Below are 24,942 nucleotides of genomic sequence, written 5' to 3'. Positions count from 1 at the left end.
TGATCATTCTTTTGACATCTTTTAAATGCCACAAAGGACATAGTTAAACCTCGGGAATAGGCTTTACATGTCTCCCAGAGGACAGAGGGATTATTAGTAGAGGGCGAATTAATTGAATAAAACACCTTAAATTCAGAAGTAAAGTATGATAAGAAATAGTCATCTGTCAGAATGGGGGGGTGGAATCTCCAGCACCGTGAGCCTTTCTTCAGAAAGCAAGTAGACCAGATATACAGGGACGTGATCTGATATAATAATATTACCTATCATGCATGATAACACCAGAGACATTTTTAGGAATGAAAAAATAATCAATTCTAGAGTGACTTTTGTGCAGTGCAGAAAAAAAGGTAAACTCCAATTCCATGGGGTGGAGCATCCTCCATACATCAGAATATCACATATCTTGGCATATAGAAGTAAGCACTCTGGCATGTTTTGAGGGTGGGGGAGTACCGGGTGGAATTCAGGAGGGCAATAAATATTCATAAATGTAATAGCATTGCCCGAAATAACACCCTTTACAATCACATAATGACCCTGTTTATCTTTTACACAATTCAGGGGCTTAAAAATAAGTTTTTTACTAACCAGGATGGCCACACCCCTGCTGAATGTAGAGTATGATGTAGCAAAAACATGCCCTACCCAGTCCCTTTGCAATTTAACATTGTCCTTATCCTCTAGGTGGGTTTCTTGGAGAAAGGCAATGGAGACATTCTCTTTTTTCAGAAATTTCAATAGAGCCAATCTTTTGGCAGGTTTATGGAGACCGCGGATGTTCCAGGAACAAAGCTTAAGAGTATTTAAATTAAATGTGGACAATAATCATATTAGTGATTATACTGACAGGATAATCCACCCCTAAAACCCATGTTGTTTGATAACCAGATAGTTCAAACTTAAAAAAGGAGAAAAATGTCTCATTAAAATGTAATTTAGTCCATGCATGTACCGAACTAAACAAGAAAAACATAACTAAACAAGTATAAAACAAGAACATAGAGAGGGTTTTTCCCCAGCTCAAGAGGGACTTTTCACCAAAACTAAACTTTACAAAATGATAAGGAAAAACAAACTGGCACTGCCTAGAGTAAGACGGCCTTAAAGAACACAAAACCATCTCTTCGAGGTGAACAGTGTATAGGAGTTTTGAATATTACTCAAACTCAAACTTAGAGCGGCCACGCCACTCAGTGGGGAGGTAAAAATTTATCAAGAAAACTTATTTTACAGATAACAGAAGGCAAGATATAAACGAATCTGTGCCTTAGGATTGTGTCTCAGGCCGAGAGGTCAGATAATCTTGAGCCTGTTGCGGTGTGTAAAACTTCCTCTTGATACCTCCTTGGGTTACCTGGAGAGTAGCTGGGAAGAGCATGGCGCACGATATGTTGCGTTCACGAAGCAGCCGTTTTACCTCATCATAAGCCTTGCGTTTCTTAATCACTGCAGAGGAGAAGTCGTTATAAAGCGAAAGCTTGGATCCACTGTATATTAAAGTGCCCTCTTCTTGATTAGCAAGACGTACTGCATCCATCACGTTCTGTTTGTCTCTAAATGTGTGAAAACGCAGCAGTAGAAGCCTAGGCTTGTTGGTCGCATTTGCTGCTAGCGAGCGCTGAGCTCTTTCCAGTTTGATACACCCAGATTTAGTTGTTATCTTGAGAAAATTTGGCAGCCACGACTCAAAGAAATCCACCGGATTCCCTTTCTCGGTGTCCTCTGGCAGGCCAAAAACCCGAATATTCAACTGCCTGTTGTAGTTCTCAGCCATGTCCAGACTCTCGGTCAGGGCCCAACCTGTTTCTCCAACTCGCTAATCCTGGGCTCTTGTGCAGCAGTAGCAGTTTCCGACGCTGCTATCCTAGCCTCCGCTTCGTCTAGCTGCTTACTAGCAGCCTGGAGTTCTGCTGTGTGCTTGCGAATAGTCTCGGCCAGAGGACCCAGCTTTTCATCTATTATTTTAATAATGTTAGCGGTCATCAGGCTAAAGGCCCTGGCCAGAGCAGGGTCGAGTTCATCAGAAATCTGAGCCTCTGCTTGTTCGCCATCTTTAGAGCAACCCTCATCGGCAGGGTCCTTTGGGTTCTCACCATTTTATCAAAAGATTGTGGCCAGAAATCTTCTAAAGACATAACAGGAAATGTTCATTTTAAACTACCTTCATAAATGCGAATGTTTACAAAATAAGCAAGAAAATACAACCGAGTGGTGCAGAGCTTCAGCTAAAACATTGTGATCACCTCGCCACCATAGCCACGTCCCCAGACAATGATGTTTGCAGACGACATTGTGATCTGTAGTGAGAGCAGGGAGCAGGTGGAGGAAAATCTGGAGAGGTGGAGGTTTGTGCTGGAGAGAAGAGGAATGAAAGTCAGTTGTAGTAAGACTGAGTACATGTGTGTGAATGAAAGGGAGGGAAGTGGAACAGTAAGATTACAGGGTGAAGAGGTGAAGAAGGTACAGGAGTTTAAGTACTTGGGGTCAACAGTCCAGAGTAATGGAGAGTGTGGGAAAGAGGTAAAGAAGCGAGTGCAGGCAGGTTGGAATGGGTGGAGAAAGGTGATCGGAGATCTGTGTGTAATATCAGCAAGAATCAAGGGGAAGGTGTACAAGACAGTGGTGAGACCGGCCATGCTGTATGGTTTAGAGACAGTGTCACTGAGGAAGAGACAGGAGTCAGAGCTGGAGGTAGCGGAGCTGAAGATGTTGAGGTTCTCTTTGGGAGTGACAAGGTTGGACAGGATTAGGAACAAGTACATCAGAGGGACAGCTCATGTTGGACGTTTGGGGGACAAAGTTAGGGAGGTCAGATTAAGATGGTTTGGGCATGTTCAGAGGAGGGAGAGTGAATATATTGGTAGGAGAATGTTGGACATGGAGCTGCAAGGCAGGAGGCAAAGAGGAAGACCAAAGAGGTATATGGATGTAATAAATGAGGATATGAAGCTAATGGGTGCAAGTGTTGAGGATGCAGAAGATAGGGATAGGTGGAGAGAGACGATTTGCTGTGGCGACCCCTGAAGGGAAAGGCCGAAAGAAGAAGACGACGACACTGAAGTAAATAAAGTAAACGGGGAACACATTCATTTTGATTGAAGTAATTCTTCCAAAGAGAGAAATTGGTAAAGAGGTCCACCTGTTCATAACCTGCTTAAGTCTTGCCATTAAGGGTGAGTAGTTCTTAGAGAACAAGTCCTTTAAATCAGGGATTATGTGTATGCCCAAAACAGAGAAACCCAGAGTCAGTAATGTAAAAAGGACATTGTAATTTAGCGTTTTGGGGGGTGTATAAAAACATGGCTTGGGATTTCCCTAAGTTTATTTTATATCCACTAGACTGAATATACTGGTATTGTCTCCAACACACCAGAAATTCATAATTTTGGTTGCTTTAATTGCAAATTGAATTTGCCCAACACTTGAAAAAACCTCCACTCAACCCTGTCAAATGCTTTCTCTGCATCCAGAGAAATTATAGCAGCCGGGTCACCATCTGTAGTCAACTTATGTACTATGTTTAAAAGACGTCGTTGTCAGAACCATAGCGAGATTTACCAAATCTGGTTTGTTCACGTTTAACGATCTTAGGTAGGATTCTTTCCAGGTGACGGGCTAAGGCTTTGGCCACGATTTTCAAGTCTACGTTAAGTAAACTGATTGGGCGATATGAGGCACAGTTTAATGGGTTCTTTCCTTTTTTGAGGATCAAACTAATATAGGCAGTCTTCCAGGAGCCTGGAGTAAGACTGTCTTCCAAAAGGTATGAAAATTGGGGAGAGCTCATGCCAAAAATGCCTTATAGAATTCCAGAGGAAAACCATCCAACCCCAGTGCCTTTCAAAATTTCTTCTTTTGTAAGAGGGGTGTCAAGAGAGGCCTGGTCCTCCTCTGAAATTGAAGGTAGGGACACCTTATCCAAGGAAATGACAGAGTCTTGAGATGCGCACAAAGAGGTTTAAAGATTCTCATAGAAATCTTTGAAACTGGAGTTAATTTTTACTGGGTCATAGGAAAGTTGTTTTAATAGCCTTAATGGACCTTTCAGCTCGTTCACAATTGAGGTGATATGCTAAAAGATGACTAGATTTATTCCCATATTGGTAAAACCTTTGCCTACTAAACATTATTAATTTTTGTACATGTTCTGAATAGTCCAGGTTTAATTTAGATCTGGCACCGGTTAAAATACTCCAGTTGGTTTGTGTAGGTGAAGTTTTATGAAGCAATTCCAATCTTTTGACCTCTTCTTCCAATTTCATCCTGTTCTCCAATTTTTGTCTTTTATGCCAGGTAGTAAAAGAGATAATGTGGCTTCTTAAAGTGGCCTTAGCTGCATCACATTTGATAGCACTATTTACCAGACAACATTCATTATCCTGCCAGTTTTGGGATATTTTTACTTTAAGCAAAAATTCAGTTAAACCTTAATACACAGGGCTGTGGTCAGAAAGAGAAATTGGAACAATTGCACAGGATCTTACATAGTTAATGTACCTGGAAGGCAAAAATAAATAGTCTAATCTGGAATATGAATTATGAGAAGAAGAGTAGAAAGTATAGTCTTTAACACCTGGATGTAGTTCTCTCCATATATCAACCAAACCTGAGGCATGACACATATTTTTAAGAGTTTAAGAGCATGTGTTGTCCATGACACAGTTGAAATCCCCAGCCATAATCCCCAGACCATTACACTGATGTTTGAACAATAGGACCATCTTTGATATAAAGTCAGGGTTGTCCTCATTTGGGGCATACACATTCAAGAAAGTTAAGCGTTTCCCCAAAATGTGACCAGTAATGAGAATAAATCAACCTTCAGGGTCCTGTTCAGTCTGTTCTAAGATAAAAAGAAAAGTTTATATTAATCAAAATGGCCACTACCTGTTTATTTGATGAGAATGAACTAAAATATACCTGACCAATCCAATCTCTTTTAAGCTGTAAGTGTTCCATATCTGATAAATATCTGAAAAACAATTGGCTCTGCAAACCCCCCCCCCCCCCCAACCCTCCCCCTATTCCAAAACGATAGGGCTCCAATAACAATTTGTCACACACTCCTTCCACCAACACCTCCATTGACCAACCAGAAACATGACAGTCAGAGAAGAACGCCTCAAAACTCCCCATAAAAAAATAAAGTACTAGTTATAATACTAGTGGAGAAAATGTTAATTAAATAAAAATATAGTGGATAAGTATATGAATGGCAACTGGCAAAAACAAAAAAGTCAACCTTTGTTCAGGTCTGGCATAACAGTAACAAAACATATGGCCAAAAGGCCTTGTCCTTACACACAAAAATTCCACCGAAAACAAGAAAAACTACCCAGGAATTATCCTAAAGTCTACAAAAAATGGAACAAAGTAGCTGACTTGGCTGAAGAGTCCAGAAAGTTGGTGGCTGATTCCACACTATCAAATAAAATGATCTTTCCATTATGTAAACAGTGGAGTCAGGCTGGATATGAGAAACTTCTGTAAGTACCTTGGTCCACCATAATTTTGCAAACTGCTACAACCGCTTGCCGTTTCCACACAACCTCCGCCAACAAATCTGTGAAAAAGCGTAATGTAGCATCTTTATAAGTTACTGCCGTTTTCCTAGCTGCTCTCAAAACAGCCTCCTTTACCGGGAAACATAGGAACTGCACAATAACACTCCTCTGCGGTGTGCTCGGTGTAGACTGAGATGGAAGGGGGGCTCTGTGCGCTCTCTCAATCTCAACGGCAGGGAAATCTGCAGGAAGCTGTAACCAGACCAGCAACATAGACTGTAAAAATGTAGTCAGCAGTTCTTTCTCAGGAAGCCCAACAATCCTCAGATTTTTCCAGCGACCTGATTCTCCAAGTCATCCACCTTAGCTTTAAGTTGTTCAATGGTAGCTTCCAAGATAGGGGTTATTATGTGTGTCTTCTAGCATAGAAATCCGCTGCTTAGCTGTGTTTAGCCGGGTTTCGGTATCAATGACTCATGAGGTGAGAGCAGCGAATGAGTTCTCAAGAACTGTAACTGAAGTAGCGATTTGTCCAAGCTGTCCCTCAATACTGTCTAAAGGGGGAACCAACAGTCCTTATTTTAGTCAGAATAAGTGAAGTGTCCAGCTGTAGGCAAGCACTAGCTTCTTCTCCTTCTCCATCACATGCGGTGGGATTTTTCTTTTTGTCTTTGTTTTTTGTGATCTTGTCGAGGAAAAAATAAGAAAATCTTTGTCCCCTCCACTTTCCATATCTTTTTCCATTATTGAATGGTCACAAAATGTGCAAAAAAGGGACATAATAAGAAAATATGGAGTTTCAAAGAGGAGAAAACGTCCTAAGCTGCCATCTTGCTTCGGGCCACATGACCACCTGTGTTAACTTAGTGAACTGAAAGAGTTGGCAAGTTGCAGTGGCAAGAATTTCGAGGATATCTTGAAGGGTATGTTAGCTCACATGCATCGGATGGTGGTCCCAAAGCGATGTCCTGTACCCATTCTTGCTGAAGTTAATGACACTTCATCTGCTCATTTAGCAGATCCATCTCTGACTGATTTTACTTTCAAGCAGTCTCAGGCAACAGCAGATGATGCATATCACTCTGTCCTACTAGCCTCAGAAGCAACTGCTCCAGAATCCCCATTGTTCACTGCTAGTGATTTAAATCCACCTGGACTGCAGAGAGTCATGGTGGAACATCTTGTACGCAGCACTTACTTAACTGTTCATGGGAACTCACTGCTATGTCTTCGAGTGTTCTCTGGACGTGTTCCTTGTCCACCCAACAAAGTTGACTATGAGACTTGCCGCACTGTTGTTGAGTTACTGTTACAAGACACAACAGTTTCTGTTGGGTAGTATCTGTGAGAATTAGAGTGCTTTATTAGATGTCTGAGCACTGTCAAAATCTTACCCATTCTCAGGCCATGTGGTCCGTGGACATGAAGTGAATTGTGAGGAGAGCTGAAGAGGCAAGAAAGTGAAGAAAATGCAAAAGATGGAGAAAAATTGCATCATAGAGTGTGTTATACAAACATCAGATATAACACAACAATGTGTTATTGACTGCCAACAAGATCACTGCCAAGTTAATTGGTGCAAAGGTATTCACATCAAGCCCTCAACACACACATGGAGAGTACAGTGCAAATCACAAAGAGGATTTATTGGTTATACTTCTTACAAGCAGGAAAAACAGAACCACTCCTCCTACCTTAGAGAAGAATTTTCAATCCAGGTGGCCGATTAAAAAGTGTGTCATACAGATAGACATGAAAGAAAAGACAGACAAGCTTACTATTACAATTTTCACGTTGGAGCTAAACACCCATCAACACTGAGACCTGGTGACACTGTCCTTAAGAAGTGGGACCAGGTGAAGGTCTGGGCTTATCCTGCAGTAATTAGACAGGAAAGTGTGACACCTCTTTCCTACATCCTTGACAATGAACAAGGCGAAATACTGCTATAGTACTGATGACTGCTCCAAGCTGTGCCAACAATACAGACAAAATGCACACATTTGGCACAAACACAAAGTGCTGATAACATTTAACCACACTCTGACACAACAGAGATTGCATCTACCGAACTAATGGGGGAAACAACCCCAGTCCTAAGCATAAAAAAGAGATGCTAGCCAGGACTGGGGGAGCCAATAAGCCCATTGTTATGTCCAACCTGTAAGGAAGAGAACAAACTTTCACTGACTTTTACCTTGAAACGCATTTTTAAATAATTAATTAATTAATTACAAGTTTGTGCAAAGGGGTCTGAAGATTTAAAATGTTTTTTCTGTTCATAAGATTGGTCAGAGCTTATATTGCTCATGTCTATACTGTTCAAAGATGTTTATCTGCCTGGTTACATGATAATATTTATTGGCAGTAACCATGTGTCATGCACAACAGAGTTTCAAAGTATAGAGCTAGGAAGAGAACAGGGAAGTGGAGACGTTGTTTTATTATTTTATTTCTTTTTAAAGAGGGGAAGGTGTCGTGAGACAAAGTGTGGCAGGTATGTTAAGAAGACATAGGGAGTGGGGGGCCGGATAAGGTGGCCATTGCTAATAAGTTATGTATTCCAAACAGAAACTACCTACTCCAGTCATAAGGCACAGAAGGTGCCTGTTGTTATGAAAGAAGTAGAAAGTATTCTTATTTTTCCTTCTTTCCCCTACATCAATGGGGACTGGGTTTCATCAGGAAGGTTTTCATCAGATTTCATCATTGATATTTTATATTGTTTTCTTTTTATACTGTTTTCTGTAAATTATTGTCTTGTGTTGTAAAATTCTTGCAAATTTCATATTTACTTCATTTTTGTAAAATAATAGCCTGTCTAAGGTAAACTCATGTTTCTGTAGAAAATAATTGTGTTGCCAAAACATTTTCTAAACCTCCTACAATATGGCAGTAATAGGCTAATCCTCCTCTATTTCTAACACAGGGTTTGGGTGTGAAAGAGAAATTTATCTATTCACAATTTCTAAGAATGTGCAACAGCAAAGAGAAGAACTGTGATCAAAATTATTGATCCATTTAAAAGTATATTAACTCTGACAGAAAAAAACAATAACCAGAGCAAATCATATTTTAGCAAAAAGGAATATTTTACTGATTCCAAATCCAAAAAAACGAACCAACCAACCAACTGAAGAAACAAACCAAAGACTCTTTCGTGACCTAATTTACACCGCGTATGCGCATCAAACAAGGGACGTGGATTCGCAGTTTACCATGTAGATGTTGAAATGACACATTTGTGTGTGTGTGTCAGTGTTTACAGGGCACAGGTATTTGTGCATATACAGTCCACAAATAAAAGGACCCTTATATAAAGACAGGGTCTTTGGCTTGTAAAACGTTTCCTTCATAAAGTGCTTAAAAATGAAAACATATACATCACAGCAGAAGAAAATATTAAGTACTACAGCTAGACAGGCTAACTTGGTAACTCAGAATAACTAATGTGTGCTGGGCATGTCTGTGCCCTGGGGATTCAGTTTTAAACAAATGACAAGCAAAGATCTAAGCAGATTCACTTTAACAGAAACTTTCTGCTCTACAGATTCAGAGGAAAAAAGTTCAAATTCAGCACAGTCAATATTTCAGTATTTAGTAACTAATGCTTTGGTGTGTGAGGGGCAGTTACAGTATTTGTGCACTAATCTTATTCTGCTTAATGTAACCCAGACTCAAATTAGTTAATTTGCAGTCCAAGAAAAAAGGATTTTACTGTATTTACCTATGTAATGAATCTATATAATTAAGAGAAAAACATTTCATATCCGATCCATCATCGGGTCACGGGGAGCCTGTGCCTATCTCAGGCGTCATCGGGCATCAAGGCAGGATACACCCAGAACGGAGTGCCAACCCATCGCAGGGCACACACACAGTCATTCACTCATGCAATCACACACTACAGGCAATAGCCTAGAAGCATGTCTTTGGACTGTGGGAGGAAACCAGAGCACCTGGAGGAAACCCACCAAGCAAAACATAATACAAACAAAAAAAAAACAAACATAATTCTTTATTAAACATATTACTAATGTGCAAATTACTGCGACGATGACTCCGCCCACCAGAAGGCACAGAGAGAGAGAAAAGAGAGAAAAAACTGAGTGTGTGAACAAAGTTTGAGAATTTCGTGGAAAAAAACGTTATTTCAGAAAAAATAACTGAGGAGGTTTTGCATAAGGATTAAATAAAGTAGATGAGTTAGAGCTAAAATACTGATAAATATCGGAGTTTGTAAAGAAGCTTACCTGTTTATGGCCTTGTTCATCAAGCTGAAGTTAACGGAGTCATTGCTGTAGTTTGTGGTGTATACGATTGTTAAAACACAGTAAATTCAGTGGAATCAGGCAGTTCTGTTGTATGCGTTGAAATTTGGATTTTTGGCTGTGAGTTATGTACCTGGTGCGGATGCAAAATGCCGCATTGAGGGGGAAAAAATGGCGAGCCACCCATAGAGTCTGATTTCGTCAAGTTTTCATATTTTCTTCAATTCGTCGTCTGTTCTGCTGCTCTTCTTTTCAAACTCTGAGGGGAAGAGGTATTTTTCGCTGATCTTGATTAAATGGACTGAAGAAATTTTTTGAACTTGATTGATTCATTGATTGGACTGAGGTAAATAACTTTCATTGTTTGCTGTTGTGTGACCTAATTCACATCTTGTTTGTTTACAAATATTACACCGCTTATGCGCATCAAACAAGGGACGTGGATTCACAGTTTGAATTCATCTTCTTTGTAATGGAGTCATACATGCGCAACAAGTGGAATAAAAACGTTACCGCCATCTATTGTTCTGGAGAAAAATGACAGGTTCTAAAACAAATTTAGCATTTGTGGTTCTTATTGTCAGATCATGGAATGTTTTCTTTTTACATAGAGGAAGAAGTTGAGCATTCATATCATAGGGAAAAAAAGTGCATCCTTGAACTAGACCCCTAGTTTATTTTAGTTATTGTTGAGGTTTGGTTATTTATGGACATCATACTTTAATGCTGCTACCAACTGTTGTTTTCATATGTGTACATATGTTTACAAACAAGCATCTTTTTTTGCATAATAGCCCACACAGACTGTACACTGATCTGCACTATTCTGTGTATCTATTCTGAAGTGTATTATATTGTCTGTCTGCATAGTTCCTGTCTTACACTGTTTGCACTAGGTTGCACACTATGCACTTTATGTGTTTAGGTTACCTTTCTTTTTAATCATTACCTATGTGTTGTTTTATATAAAGAAACGTTCTTTCATTTCACCATGTACTCTGTCAACTAAATATAGTTGAAATGACAATAAAAGCTTCTTGACATTAGAATTCAAGTCATGCTGGATCAGAATTAAAAAATACCAGAATGATCAAAGAAAAAAGTAATATACTGTCTTTCAGTCTATAAGTCTATAAGGGACAGGAATTTTAGAACATATTTTACCATAACGTAATGTATAGTAAACTATTAGACAAGAAAAGTGCACATGAAACCATCATATAGAAAACCTGAGCATCTGTAGGTACGAAATCTGTTGCCCGGGGAAACTAGTAAGCCCATGCTGTGCTACACGAACTCCAGTCCAATAGGAGGCGGTAATACACCTCCTAGTTGGATGTTAAATGCTTAAATTCGAAGAGGAATAATTTAAAACGATTTGAATCTGAACGACAGATTATGGGTAACTATCAATATTTTATTATTATTCTTATTTATTAACCATGCGTTTTACTATTGTTCCATTTAAATATCGTTTATTGACATAGGCCATATAATGTTTTTTTGTCTCATACTATGAACATTTCATGAATGTCTTCTGGATTCACTCTCCTGGATTAGCAAGAGAGCAAGTCCAACGCAATCGTTTCAACTAGCTAGTAAAATATTTTTAGCATAATGCTATAACAATTGCTACCTGCATTAAACATGGCGTTGGACTAAATTTAAGTTTGCGGTGGTTACGGATTGAACACGTTTTATATGCCGGAGAGATATTCGGCAGAAACTGGGAAATAAAGCTCAGATAATGCAAGCCTACAAGTGATGATTAAAAACATATCCTAGGTCGGCATCTTACTGTACAAGTGATTATACAGTTTCACTGTTCAATTAAATTTAATTTTATTTGTATAGGACATTTTTAACAATGGGCATTGTCTGAAAGCAGCTTTACAGAACATAAGAAACATAGTACAGAAGTCTAAGATTAATGTTAGAGAAATTCATCCCAAGTGAGCAAGCCTGATGCGACTATTACTATTAAAGAAAAAACAAGTGAATGCACAAATGCAATATACAGGCAGCTGAAACGTTGAAACAACTAATATTTTGCTAATATTTTTGTAGGATTACATAGAGTGGTCTAATTACCCCTGTTAACATTTCAGATGTTTGTGATGGAAATTTCTTGACATTTTCTTGGTTTCATCTGACAGCTAAAGCCATTAACTTCAAAGACAATATAAAGCATTTAGAACATATGAAGAAAATGGGGTACCATACATTAACAAGACATCACTTTAAAATTGAGGAAAGGACAGGACAAGAGACGTAGGCAGCATTAGAGAAGCTGCATGTACTGGTCACTCCATGCATGTGACCACAGTCTTTTTTACTTCACATCTCTGTGCTGGATTGGAGTGGTTAGAATGAAGACCTTTATCACAAAAAGCTATATGTTTTGCACCAAAGTAAGATTGCATATCATTCAAAGAACACCATACGTGCAGCATTGTTCTATGGGGATATATTCAGCTAGGACTTGGGGCTCTAGGAGAATATTGAGGGACTCGTGTATCTCAATTTTGGCCTGTAGGCCTCTGTTAGCCAGATGAAGATGAACACATTCACCTTCCAGCAATAACAACAAACCAAAATTCAAATGTAAGTAGACAAAGGAATGGCTTTAGAAGAAGATATTCTGCATTTTACACAAAGTACCAACTTATTTGAATGATTATTTTTTATTATTAAACTGATAACAAATTTGCCAATCAAAATCAAGTAATTGTAATAGTTTGTATTTTGAGTGTCCAAGCATTAATTTTATTTCAGGAAAGCATATTTGTATATTAGTTATAGCCTCTTAAGTAATGTTGACTTATGGATTATTATTGATTTATTCTAAATGGTATTATTAGCATTATACTCTGTTTGACCTCTTGTTTGCTGTCCGACACATGAATGACAATTCTATATTGCATTTGTTTCTATTTGTTTTCTTTTCTTTTTTTTCCAGCATATTCTAAACTCATGGTCAGAATAGAAGTGAAGAATAAACAATGAGTCTCATCAATCTTATCAGTAATCTTATCATTTTAACTTAGATATCTGGTGCCAAGTCATTAAATTCTGTAGAGAGTATCTGGGACTGTATAAAAAAAAACTTGTTAGTGCTGATGTCATCATAAAATATTTTAATGAATAATGTGTTTCTTGTGTAAATTATCCTCCAACTGACTTAGAAATAAACCCATTAATATCCAGCTTGATTAACAAGGCTCACTGATGACATTAAAAGTTCAAGATAAGCCTGAAATGGAGATTCTAAATTTCTTTTTCTTTTTCTTCCATTTATATTTACAAAAAACAAACCACCAGCATAAGTCAAAAAGCTTTCATTTGGCCTGGCTTACTTTTACTATTTTCAGAAATAAGCTCTATTTTCTTTAATAGCCAAATGAGCCTGTCTTACAAAATATGCATTAGAGTTTCAAGTTATAAGTGTAAATAATATTTCCAACAGAGAGTGAAATTCAGAGGTTACAACAGAAGCTGGAAGAGGCTGAACTAGCTCTTCAGAAGGCAGGACAATATGGAGTTCAGCTCTTGAATAACCAATCGGATTTGCATAATAAATTGGAGGAACAGCGAAATGAGATGACTGCTCAAATTGAGGTAAGTGTTATATACAAAGATTTTAATTTAAACAAACACACATTTAAAATTTAAATTGTATATGCTTTCTAGAATAGCTTATTTTGTACTTCTGCATAGCTCCAGTAATGTGTAAGCATCATATGTTAACATTTGCAAAAGTTTCTTCAAGAACACCTGCACAAAACATGAACATGGTCATTGTAGCATGGGGCAGTTCAATGTACAGAAACATAAGTCTCAGGCGTTAGCTTATATTTGGGATAATTGTGGGAAGTTGTAAATTACTAGATGTGATAGTTGTTCACATTGTAGTTAAAAATTTGTGGCTGCATTGCATTAAAATATTAGTACCATATTACAAAGCTGTTGTTGACAGTTATAACATCATGATGTCTATAGTAAGAAATAATTACTTTTTACAGCATTATGGTTCAATTTTAGTCTGTTCTTCTTGAACTGTCTGCTATTCCACTAGGTAAGGCAGGTCCCTATGATGGACTCACAATTTAGAGGGAGCTCATTTTAGCTAGATTTATGCCGAGTTTGCACTGCATGATTTTTTAAAGTGGTCAGATCGCGGTTGTTTTCACACTGCATGGCTATCTAGGGTAGCATTCAGTCACTGCTTGTGTTCACATTGCATGACTTCACAATAGGAAGAATCGCCAATAACTCTGTCTGGTCCGCAAACTGCATTTCAAAACCAAATGTACGCAAGAAATAATAAGGAAATAACGCAAGACACACATGAGATCAGAGCTCTTGCTCGAGACTGGAAAAGGAACCACGCAAAATGTTCGCGAGCCAAATGGTCAGTGCGGGGAACAAGGATTGTGATGAAATATTTTTCAATATGCTGCTGCTGATGCGGCTAGTTAAGCAAATGTTTCTGCTTTATTTCTGTTTGATGCTATTGTAAAGCTTATTTATTCTGATATAACTATATTTAAGATTTATTTATTTTTTTCCTGATAAAAACCTATAAACTCTATTAAACTATAATATTGTGCTCCAACCAAAGCCATGTTTGCCGATACTGTGGTCTATAACTCCTTCCTGAACTGACCGCTGCCCTGTATCTGGCTCTCTCATTGACTGTAGGTCATCGCCGAGGTATTTTTCAGTCATAACTCCTTTCGTACTGCTTGATTTTGATATTTAGCATGCCAAATATTTCACGGGCCTCTGCGACCCATCGACGATTCTGTAAGATCACATCTTTGGTAATTCACACTGCGCGATTGTCACTCGCATGCACGAGCTCCAATTTGCCTCCAAATTCGGGCATTTCTTTGCGATTTTGTAAAACTAGTTGGCGACTGAAAATTAGGGCTAAAATCGTGCAGTGTAACCTCGGCATTACTGAGGTATGGAAAAACACGTGGGAGTGAGGCGTGGGTGGAAGTGGCAATTTGCAAATCATTTAAAGTTGTATAAATAAAATTATAAGTTCATTGTTTCTTTGCAGCCCGGTACTGGTCCGCTGCCCAGTGGTTGGGGACCTCTATTGTAGGGGACTTTTAGGAGTGGACAGGGGTCAGCATGGGCACTCTGACTCTTTGCAGCTATGCAGCCCCATATGCAGCAAGTTTTGATGCACTGTGTTTTTACTCCTTTATGTCATAGACAACATTAGCCTTTTCAGCAATTTGTGCTACAGTAGATCGTCTGTAGGATTAGACCACAATGGGCTAGCCTTACCTTCCCATGTACATCAATAATCCTATAACACGTGGCCAGTTCGAGGATACGGTTTCATTCCATGGACCACTTTTTTTGGGTACAAAACAACTTTGAGAACTGACTCTTCAGTTGCTGCCTAATACAGGTGTCATTATAAGAAGATAATCAATATTATGCAATATTATTCATGTCACTTGTTAGTGGCTTTGATGTTAAGACTGATCAGTGTAATCTGCATTTTTTACATATTTATATATAAGTTCATCTTTGTAGCTCAAGGAAAAAGGACACGGTTAAAGATGAATTCTTGACATCAAACAATGGAAAAATATGGAGATAAAGATAAATTACTGTGATAAAGTGCACATTTAGCTATTTATTGTGTGTGTGTGTGTGTAATATATATATATATATATGTATATGTATGTATGTATATATATATATATATAATATATATGAACGTTATCATGCGTCTGAACCAATGAGAGCATTTGGATAAGTGTAAGACTGCCGCGGGGCTGAAAGGAACCGGAAAAAAAAATAGAACGGGCGGATAAACAAACACGAAGAAAGGCACGAGAGAGAGAGAGAACGCGTTAACTCATGACAATCATGCGATTAAAAATTTTAATCTTTGCCCAGCCCTAATATATATGCATTATGTTTAAAACAAACAGCTCCTACCTAGTATGTTACTACCTCCTAGGATAGCTTGCTGTAGTGTTCTGTCTTTGCTGTTCATATAATAATTTTTGTTTGTTTGCTATAATGTAATTGCACTGTGTTTCTCTGAATAAGGCATTGTATTCTTCAGAAAGGTCATTTGGTTGTCATTCTTTTTGCAATTTCATTTTGCTCTTTTCCAGTGCACAATTTAACAACAATTTAACCTGAATATTAACGAATAAAACATGTTTATAAATGTAATGTTAACAGGGCTTGGTGCAAGATAAATATTCACTTCAGAGACAATTGGAACTAAAGAGCCGCATAGAGGACAGCCTTAATGCTGAATTGGATGTTGTTAGAAACCAACAGAAACATCTGTTGGAACAGCAGCAAACAATGTTGGAGAGGAACCATACAGTGGAATGTGGTGAATTCAAGATCAAGGTCAGAATATAATCTTATAACATAATCCTTTATGTTTTACTTATGTTTTCAGTAAAAATTTAGTACAGTTACATATTGTTTTAATTAAGTAATTCTATTCCACACCTGTGAAAGTGTGAACAAGAAACCTAACCACTGCTCAGAAAGGTGTTGGATACTTCCTTTCATGCTTTTATTTGTTTTAAGTTCATAAATTTGATCCTATTTGCATGTATGTATGTATGTATATAAATAATGTGTGTGACGCACACCGATCATAACCTTATGACCACCTGCCTAATATTCTATTGCTCCTGACCCGTATGGACTCACTAGATCTCTGAAGGTGTGCTGTTGTTTCTGGCACCAAGATGTTAGCAGCAGATACTTTGAGAGCCTCCATGGAACAGACTTGTTTGTCCAGTGCATCCCACAGCCTCGACTGGATTGAGATCTTAGGAATTTGAAGTCAACACCTCAAACTCGTTGTTATGCTCATCAAACCATTCCTGAACCATTTTTGCTTTGTGGCACAGTGCATTATCGTGCTGAAAGGCCACAGCCATCAGGGAATACTGTTTCCATGAAAGGGTGTACATGGTGTGCAACAATGCTTAGGTAGGTGGTACATGTCAAAGTAACATCCAAATGGATGGCAGGACTCAAGGTTTCCCAGCAGAACATTGCATAAAGCATGACACTGCCTTTGCCGGCTTGCCTTCTTCCCATAGTGCATTCTGGTATCATGTGTTCCCCAGGTAAGTGGCACATATGCACTCAGCCATCCACGTGATGTAAAAGAAAAACTGATTCATCAGACCAGGCCACTTTCTTTCATTGCTCCGTGGTCCATTTCTGATGCTCACATGCCCATTGTTGGCACTTTCAGTGTTGCACAGCGGTCAGCATGAGCACCCTGACTGGTCTGCTGGTATGTAGCCCCATATTCAACAAACTGCAATGCTCTGTGTATTCTGACACCTTTCTATCAGAACCAGCATTAACTTCTTCAGCAATTTCCGCAACAGTAGCTCTTCTGTTGGATCGCACCACATGGGCCAGCTTTCCCTCCCCACATACATCAATGAGCCTTGGCCCTGTTGCTGGTTCACCACTGTTCCTTCCATGGACCACTTTTATAGATACTGACCACTGCAGAGCCAGACCCCACTGTAGCTACAGTTTTGGAGATGCTCTGATCTAGTCATCTAGCCATCACAATTTGGCCTTTGTCAAACTCACTCAAATCCTTACACCTGCCCATTTTTCCTGCTTATAACACATGAACTTTCAGGACAGAATATTCACCTGTCAGTGCTCATGTTATGCCTGATTGGTGAATATATATGTAAGTGTATATGTGTGTGTATGTATGTATGTATGTGTATATATATATATATATATATATATATATATATATATATATATATATATATATATATATATATATATATATATATATATATATATATATATATATAAAATATAATATAATATTACTCACATCTCATGCATCTCAAATAATTTGAATATCAAGGAAAAGTTCAATATTTTTTTTAAAGTTACTTATGTAAGTGTATATACTGCGGGTAAAATAAGTATTGAACACATCATTTTTGTTTCTCAATAAATATATTTCTAAAGGTGCTACTGACTTGAAATTTTCACCAAATGTTGGTATCAACTCATGCAATCAACACATGCAAAGAAATCAAACGATAGATGTCCATAAATTATGTATAATAATGTGAAATGACACAGGGAAAAAGTATTGAACACATGAAGAAAGAGAGATAATTAGAAATATATCCTGCCCTTTGTCAGTGCAAATTAATATAAGCTGGTTCATTCCCAACTGATGGCCTTTAAAATGTGTCTCATCACCACGGTGACAATTTTGTGATGGGTAAAAGCAAAGAGCTCTCAAGACCGTTGCATCCTTATTTTGGCAAAATATACTGATGGCATTGTTTACAGAAGGATTTCAAAACTACTGAATGTTCCAGTGAGCCCTGTGGAATCCGGAAGTGGAAAGAACATTATTTTACCATAAACTGGTGATGGTGATAATGGCCTCACAAGATTTCTGACAGGAGTGAAAAGAATTATCAGAAGAATTGTTCAAGACCCAAGGACTACTTGTGGAGAGCTTCAGAAACACCTGGAATTAGCAGGTACAACTGTTTCAAAGAAAACAATAACTAATGCGCTCAACCGCCATGGCCTGTAAGCACGCTCACCATGCAAAACTTCATTGCTGAAGAAAAAGCATGTTGAAGCTCGTTTAAAGTTTGATGAACAACATTTGAACAAGCCTGATAAATACTGGGAGAATATAGTCTAGTCACATAAGACCAAAATTGAACTCTTTGGATGCCATAACACACACCATGTTTGGAGGACAAATGGCACTGCACATCACACCAAAAACACCATACCAACAGTGAAGTTTGGGGGTGGGAACGTCATGGTGTGTGGCTATTTTTCAGCATATGGTACTGACAAACTTCATATTGAATAAAGAATTAATAGAAAAATGTACCGAGACATTTTTTATAAAAATCTGCTGCCTTTATCCAGGAGCATGAAGATGAAATGAGGTGGACATTTCAGCAAGACAGTGATCCAAGGAAACTCTCAAATGGTTTCAGAGATAGAAAATAAAGCTGCTAGAATGGCCCAGCCAATCACCTGACTTAAATCCAGTTGAAAATCTCTGGAAAGAACTAAATATCAGAGTAATAGAAGATGCCCACTGAACCTTCAAGATTGGAAGATTGCAAGACTGTTTGTGTGGATGAATGGGCCAAAATCACACTTGAGCAAATGAACACCTAGTTTCTCCATACAGGAGGCACCTTGGAGCTGTCAATACAAAGGCTTCTGTACGAAGTATTAAATAAATTTCAGTAAGTGTGTTCAAATACTTTTTCCCTGTGTCATTTCACAGTATTACACATAACTTAATTTCTTAATTTCTTTGCATTTCTGGATTGCATAGGTTGTTAGCAACATCTGATTAAAATTTTATGTCAATAGCACATTTAGAAAAATATTCATTGAGTAAAAAGTTGACATGTTCAATACTTATTTTACCCACTGTTCCAAGTGTCTTTTGATTTTAATTTTGATTGTGGCCTACAGCTTAAAAACATCGAAAAAGCATATCTCAAAATATTTGAATATTTCATTTCCATGTTGAGAAAATTACTTTTTATTCACTATAAATACCACAAATCTCCCAATCAGGTTCAGTACACACTACCTCAATCATGGGGAAAACTTCTGACATGACGGTTGTCCAGAAGACACTCATTGCCACCCTTCATAAGCCACAGAAGATCATTGCTGAAAGGGCTGGCTGTTCATAGAATGTTGTATAAAAGCATATTCATGGAAAGTTGACTGAAAGGGCAAATTGTTTTAGGAAAAGGTAAGCGAGCAACAGGGATTGTAGACTGTATCCTTGAGAAAATTGTCAAGCAAAGCCGATTCAAGAACGTGGGGGACTTTCACAAGGAGTGGACTGAGTGCATTGAGAGCCACCACACACAGACTTGTCCAGGAAATTGGCTACAAACCCTAGTGTCAAGCCACTCCTGAACCAGATGTCAGAAGCATCTTACCTGAGCTAAGGAGAGAAGAACTGGAGCATTACTCAGTGGTCCAATGTCCGCTTTTCAGATGAAAAGAAATTTTTGCATTTAACTTGGAAATCAAGGTCCTACCTGAACTGAACCCTATAGAGAAACTATGGAGAATTGTCAAGAGGAAGAAGAGAGACAACAAACCCTGCAATACAGATGAGCCGAAGGCCACTATCAAAGCAACCTGAGCTTCCGTTACACCTCAGCAGTGCCACAGTTTGATTGCCTCCATGCCACACTGCATAGATGCACTTAATATTTGGTAAGAGCCCCAGCCAAAAATTAAGTGCATAAATGAACATACATTACTCAGAAGTTTGACTTTTCTCAAAGTCAAAGAAGCTTTATTGTCATTTCAACCATATATACTGTAGCTGATGCAGTACAAGGTGAAATAAAACAACGTTCCTCCTGGATCAGAGGTGCTATACAGAACAAAAACAGAAGACAGGGTGATGCTATTCATTCAAGGTTAAAATCCTTTTAAACTAAACATACAACATAAGTGCAGAGGATGAAGAGACAAACAAGACACAACACCGACTGTGTGCAAAAAATAGTGTTAGACAGTGAGTGCAAAAAAGAAACAGGGTTAAAGTGACTTGTGCATGTGTGTCAGTTGTGTGTGCGTGTCCAACTCAGTTCAGTTCTCTGTTGAGACACCTGAGGTAAGAAGATGTTCAACAGTCTGGTTGTGTGAGTCCGAAAGCTTCTGTACCTTTTTCTGGATGGCAGAAGGGTGAAGAGTGTTTGTGTGGGGTCATTCACAATGCTGTTTGCTTTGCGGATGTAGCATGTGGAGTATATGTCCGTAATAGAGGGAAGAGAGACTCCGCTGATCTTCTCCGCTGTCCTCACTATCCATTGCAGGGTCTTGCTATCCGAAGCGGTGCAATTCCCAAACCAGGCAGTGATGCAGCTGCTCAGAATGCTCTAAGTCGTCACTCTGTAGAAGGTGGTTAGGATGGGTGGTGGAAGGTGAGCCTTCCTCAGCTTTTCCAGGAAGTAGAGATGATGTTAGGCTTTCTTGGTGATGGAGCTGGTGTTGAGTGACCAGATGAGGTCCTCCGCCAGGTGAACACCAAGGAATTTGGTGCTTTTGACGATCTCCACATTAGACCCGTCGATGTTCAAGGGAGAATGGTCACTCTGTGCTCTCCTGAAGTCAACAACCATCTCTTCCATTTTCTCCATGTTCAGAGACAGATTGTTAGCTGCTGCACCTCCTCTCTGTATGCTGACTCATCGTTCTTGCTGATGAGACCCACCACGGTTGTATCATCGGTGAACTTGATGATGTGGTTCGAGCTGTGCATTGCTGCACAGTCATGAGTCAGCAGAGTGAAAATCAGTGGGCTGAGCACACAGCCCTGAGGAGCTCCAGTGCTCAGTGTGGTGGTGCTGGAGATGCTGTTCTCAATCTGGACTGACTGAGGTCTCCTAGTCAGGAAATCCAGGATCCAGTTGCAGAGGATGAACAGCATTCACACATAAGCGTCTTTATCATCCTGGTCTGTGAGGGCCAGATGGAGGGTTGTGCTGATGGCATCATCTGTGGAGCAATTTGGGCGATACACAAACTGCATGGGGTCTAGTGATGGTGGCAGCAGGTTATTGATATGCCTCATGACGAACCTTTTGAAGCACTTCATGATGATAGGTGTGAGTGCAACGGGACGGCAGTCGATGAGACTGGACAATGGAGACTTCTTCAGCACGGGGATAATGTTGGTGGTCTTGTTGGGACGATGGTGCTGCTCAGGGAGATGTTGAATGAAGAGATGTTAGTGAAGACATCCGCTAGCTGCTCTGCACATTCCCTGAGTACTCTGTCTGGCCCAGCAGCTTACTGTGGGTTCCTCACGTCGGCCGTGGTGAGACAGAGCACCTGGTCCTATGGAGGAGAGATGGTCTTCCTCACTGTCACATCATTCTGTGCCTTGAACCGAACATAGAAGTTGTTCAGTGCATCTGGAAGGGGGGCATCACTGTCACAGCCAGGTGAAGCTGTTCTGTAGTTGGTGATGGAATGAATGCCACATGCTGTCACCGCTGCTCTGGAAGTGGCTGTGGATTCTCTGGGTGTGTGCACACTTTGCCTCCCTGATGGCTTGAGACAGTTTGGCTCATGCTGTTCTTAGGGCGTCCTTGTTTCCTTGAGTCCTTGGATTTTAGCAGCGCACGCACCTACCGGTCATCCATGGTATATATAAATAATTTCTTTGATTATCTTTTGAAAAATTCAAATATTTTGAGATACTGGATTTTTGTGTTCATGATATTCAAATTTTACCTTTCAGATACATTTTTTCAGAAAATGAAAAACAAAAAGGTTTGGTATGAAATAGTGTCTCATTATTAAAAGAAAAGCTACATTATGTATTAAACATTTGTGACTGTGAACAAGAGTATGAATAAATGTTTCATAATCCTGTCAATGTATGTATTTATTTATTTATTTATTTATTTATTTTTACAGTATATTGATTTGCTGTATTTGCTTTTTTGTATCACAGAAGGCTTTAGTTTTAATTTTAACAGCATTCTACAACTGGCTAGGGTAGTGTATGTTTTTTGTTGTTCAGTTTCCTGTAATTATATCCTGCTAAAGCAACACATGAAATCGAAAATTGTGTTTTTGAGAGGGGGAGCAAAAGTGTATATTGGCTTCTATGATTTTTCATAGCCTAACCTCAGTATTTAATAATACTTTTTTTTACATTTTTGTGGAAAAGATTTGCTTAGGCAGATGTATATGATTTGATTTGAAAATATGCTGACCTGGCCCTGGTCTAGATTTTTTCAACAGGTATGAAATGATCAATATTTTCAGTAAAGTGCATTCAGAATACTGTATGTTATGTTGTACATAGCCTTTGATTTATATATTCACCCTGCCCCCACTGCCAACTTCTCTGTAGGTGGAGAAATTGAAAGGGGATCTTGATGAGGCTCGGCTTCTTGAGAAACAGCTGAGACATAATTTGGAGTTACAGTCTCATCTTTTAATCAGCAAAACTGAGGAGATTCGCAAAATGTCAGAATGTGCCCATGACACTATGTCTTCAGAGGTCTTGGAGCTACAAATTCAGAAGATGGATCTGGAATCATCTATGGTAAAGTTTTTTTTGTTTTTGTTTTTTTGTTGAATACTTTTTGAAAAGTGTCTTCTTTACTTTTACTTTACTGAATGCAATTTGAATTATTCATGAAAATCCAATGCGTGTAATGAAAGTTTGTAATTTATTATAGACATGTAAATACACACTTACAGTGCTTATCCGATAGGAGATGAATGTTATTGTATTAGCATCCAATGAGTGTAATAATGATGATACATTTCACATATAATGCACCAAAATGGTACAGGATTAAAACGTATTTAAAGAAAAAAGTATGAATAGCAAAGTATAAAATAGAACTGCAAGCAGCAATGAAGGGTCCAAGCATCTCAGGGCCACCAACTTAAGTACATGGACATATGGGTGTTTAAGCTTGTTTTTCAGTATAGCACCCCAAGTGGCCAAATTTCACTAAACTTGCTGTGTCCCACCAAGGCCTCATGGTAAACATATGCACTGACCTTTATGCCAATGAACAAATGCATTGCAGACATATGGCCACTTTTCATTTATGGCACCTTCAAGAGCGAATTTTTGGAAACACTGCAGCCATATTGTTCAACCTCTTAACTATTCTTTATCAAGTCTTAAACGCATTGTCCAAAGAGGTAATACATAGAAACTCACTGTGCCATGGCAGGAGATGGTTAAATATAGGGTCAGTGGAATATGTTCAGTTCATCATAACTTTTGAAAATGTTAAAAAGTTATCAGCAAAAATTTACTCTGAAGTTTTACATATTGACTCCAAATTTGTTGCCTGGATACCTTGGGGTGTTCTCTGTGAAAAATTCAATAATACCATGATGGCTGAAAAACAAAATGGTTTACAATAATGTGTACTAAAAAAGTACACCAAATTTGGACTAATTCCAACCAAGCATTGCTGACAGAACATTGAAAGCTGGCTCACGTCCTCTTTTAGCATCTTTGCTATGGATGATTGGATGATAGCGGCCACATTATTTGCCCAAGCAAATTTTTTTTGGTCACTACCCTCTGTAGATGATACATACCAAATTTGCTGGTAATAGGATCAATGGTCCAGGACTAGTTTGCAAATGGAAAATATTTTACAAGGTGGAAAATCTAATATGGTGGAAATTAAAGAAGAAAAAAAGATCAAAACTCTCAGTGGGAAAAAGTATTATAATTTGTAATACTTCTATAATAATAATTATTATTATTTTTAATATTTGTCATAATTATTTGGCAAACAACCCTACTAAAATATACTGAAAAATTCAGAATGCTTCATAGGCCAAAATATAAAACCCTGAACTACAGCTACACCACCAGGCTAGGTGGTTGTGAAATAGGCCTTGTCACTCGCATTTTTCTGTAGAATTTTTATTGCTGATTTGTGTGTATGTTTTTTTTTTTCACAGCATAAATTTCTATCAGAATGGGACTGTCAAGGGAACTTCTAATCTATTTTTTATTTGTATTTTTATTTGTTTTTTGTTTTTTTTTCCCTCTAAGGCTGCCTTACAGCAGAAGCATCAGGAATTGCAATACAAAGAACAGCAGCTGGAGCTGGCTAATTGTATCCTTCAGAGGCAACTAGAGACACTTGCAAATACAAAGGATGAAGGCGAGAAAGAAATTGCATCACTCTACAATGCTTTGGAGGTAATTCATTGCCAAGTTTTGTATTAGGGTTTAGGTATGTAGAGCATTGATTTACTGATATTATTTAATACAGGTGAATATTAGATATTGTAAAGTTATTCGCTATTTTACCTTTTCCTCTTTAATTTTTTTAAAAAACATTTATGCTTAGGGAAAAATCTAAAACGGCATATTGAATTTGAAGCAATTTTAAGCCATTTTACCCATAATATCATTACCATTTGATCATAGTGCTAATATCAGAATAGCCATGTAATCTTTCTATTTACATCTGTTTATATATGTGTGTATGTGTGTGTGTGTGTGTGTGTGTGTGTGTATATATATATATATATATATATATATATATATATATATATATATATATATATATATATATAGATATATA

General features: G+C 38.3%; 1 protein-coding gene and 1 long non-coding RNA gene across 5 annotated transcripts in view; one reads left to right on the top strand and one right to left on the bottom strand.

The window, feature by feature from the left end:
• Positions 1–9,897, bottom strand: part of LOC131357933 (uncharacterized) — a 44,126-nt gene extending 34,229 nt beyond the window's left edge. For both annotated transcript variants that reach the window (XR_009205330.1, XR_009205329.1), the window contains exon 1: positions 9,761–9,897. This is a non-coding gene — a long non-coding RNA (uncharacterized LOC131357933). The remainder of the gene's footprint in view (positions 1–9,760) is intronic.
• A 93-nt stretch (positions 9,898–9,990) lies between these two features.
• spdl1 (spindle apparatus coiled-coil protein 1) overlaps positions 9,991–24,942 on the top strand; it is a 39,206-nt gene continuing 24,254 nt past the window's right edge. Inside the window, exons 1-5 of one of the 3 annotated variants that reach the window (XM_058397341.1) lie at positions 9,991–10,124; positions 13,245–13,396; positions 15,998–16,174; positions 22,722–22,916; positions 24,405–24,554. In XM_058397341.1, coding sequence (XP_058253324.1) covers positions 13,379–13,396; positions 15,998–16,174; positions 22,722–22,916; positions 24,405–24,554 — 540 coding nt within the window. In that variant the 5' untranslated portion in view covers positions 9,991–10,124; positions 13,245–13,378. Of the gene's footprint in view, positions 10,125–11,088; positions 11,181–13,244; positions 13,397–15,997; positions 16,175–19,231; positions 22,610–22,721; positions 22,917–24,404; positions 24,555–24,942 lie in introns of those variants that run through there. The other 2 variants (XM_058397340.1, XM_058397342.1) reach the window with 2 other exon arrangements.

Source organism: Hemibagrus wyckioides, linkage group LG08 (genome assembly GCF_019097595.1).
Source record: "Hemibagrus wyckioides isolate EC202008001 linkage group LG08, SWU_Hwy_1.0, whole genome shotgun sequence".
Taxonomy (NCBI): Eukaryota; Metazoa; Chordata; class Actinopteri; order Siluriformes; family Bagridae; genus Hemibagrus; species Hemibagrus wyckioides.
The sequence above is the reverse complement of the archived record's forward strand: the minus strand, read 5'-3'. Positions and strand labels throughout refer to the sequence as shown.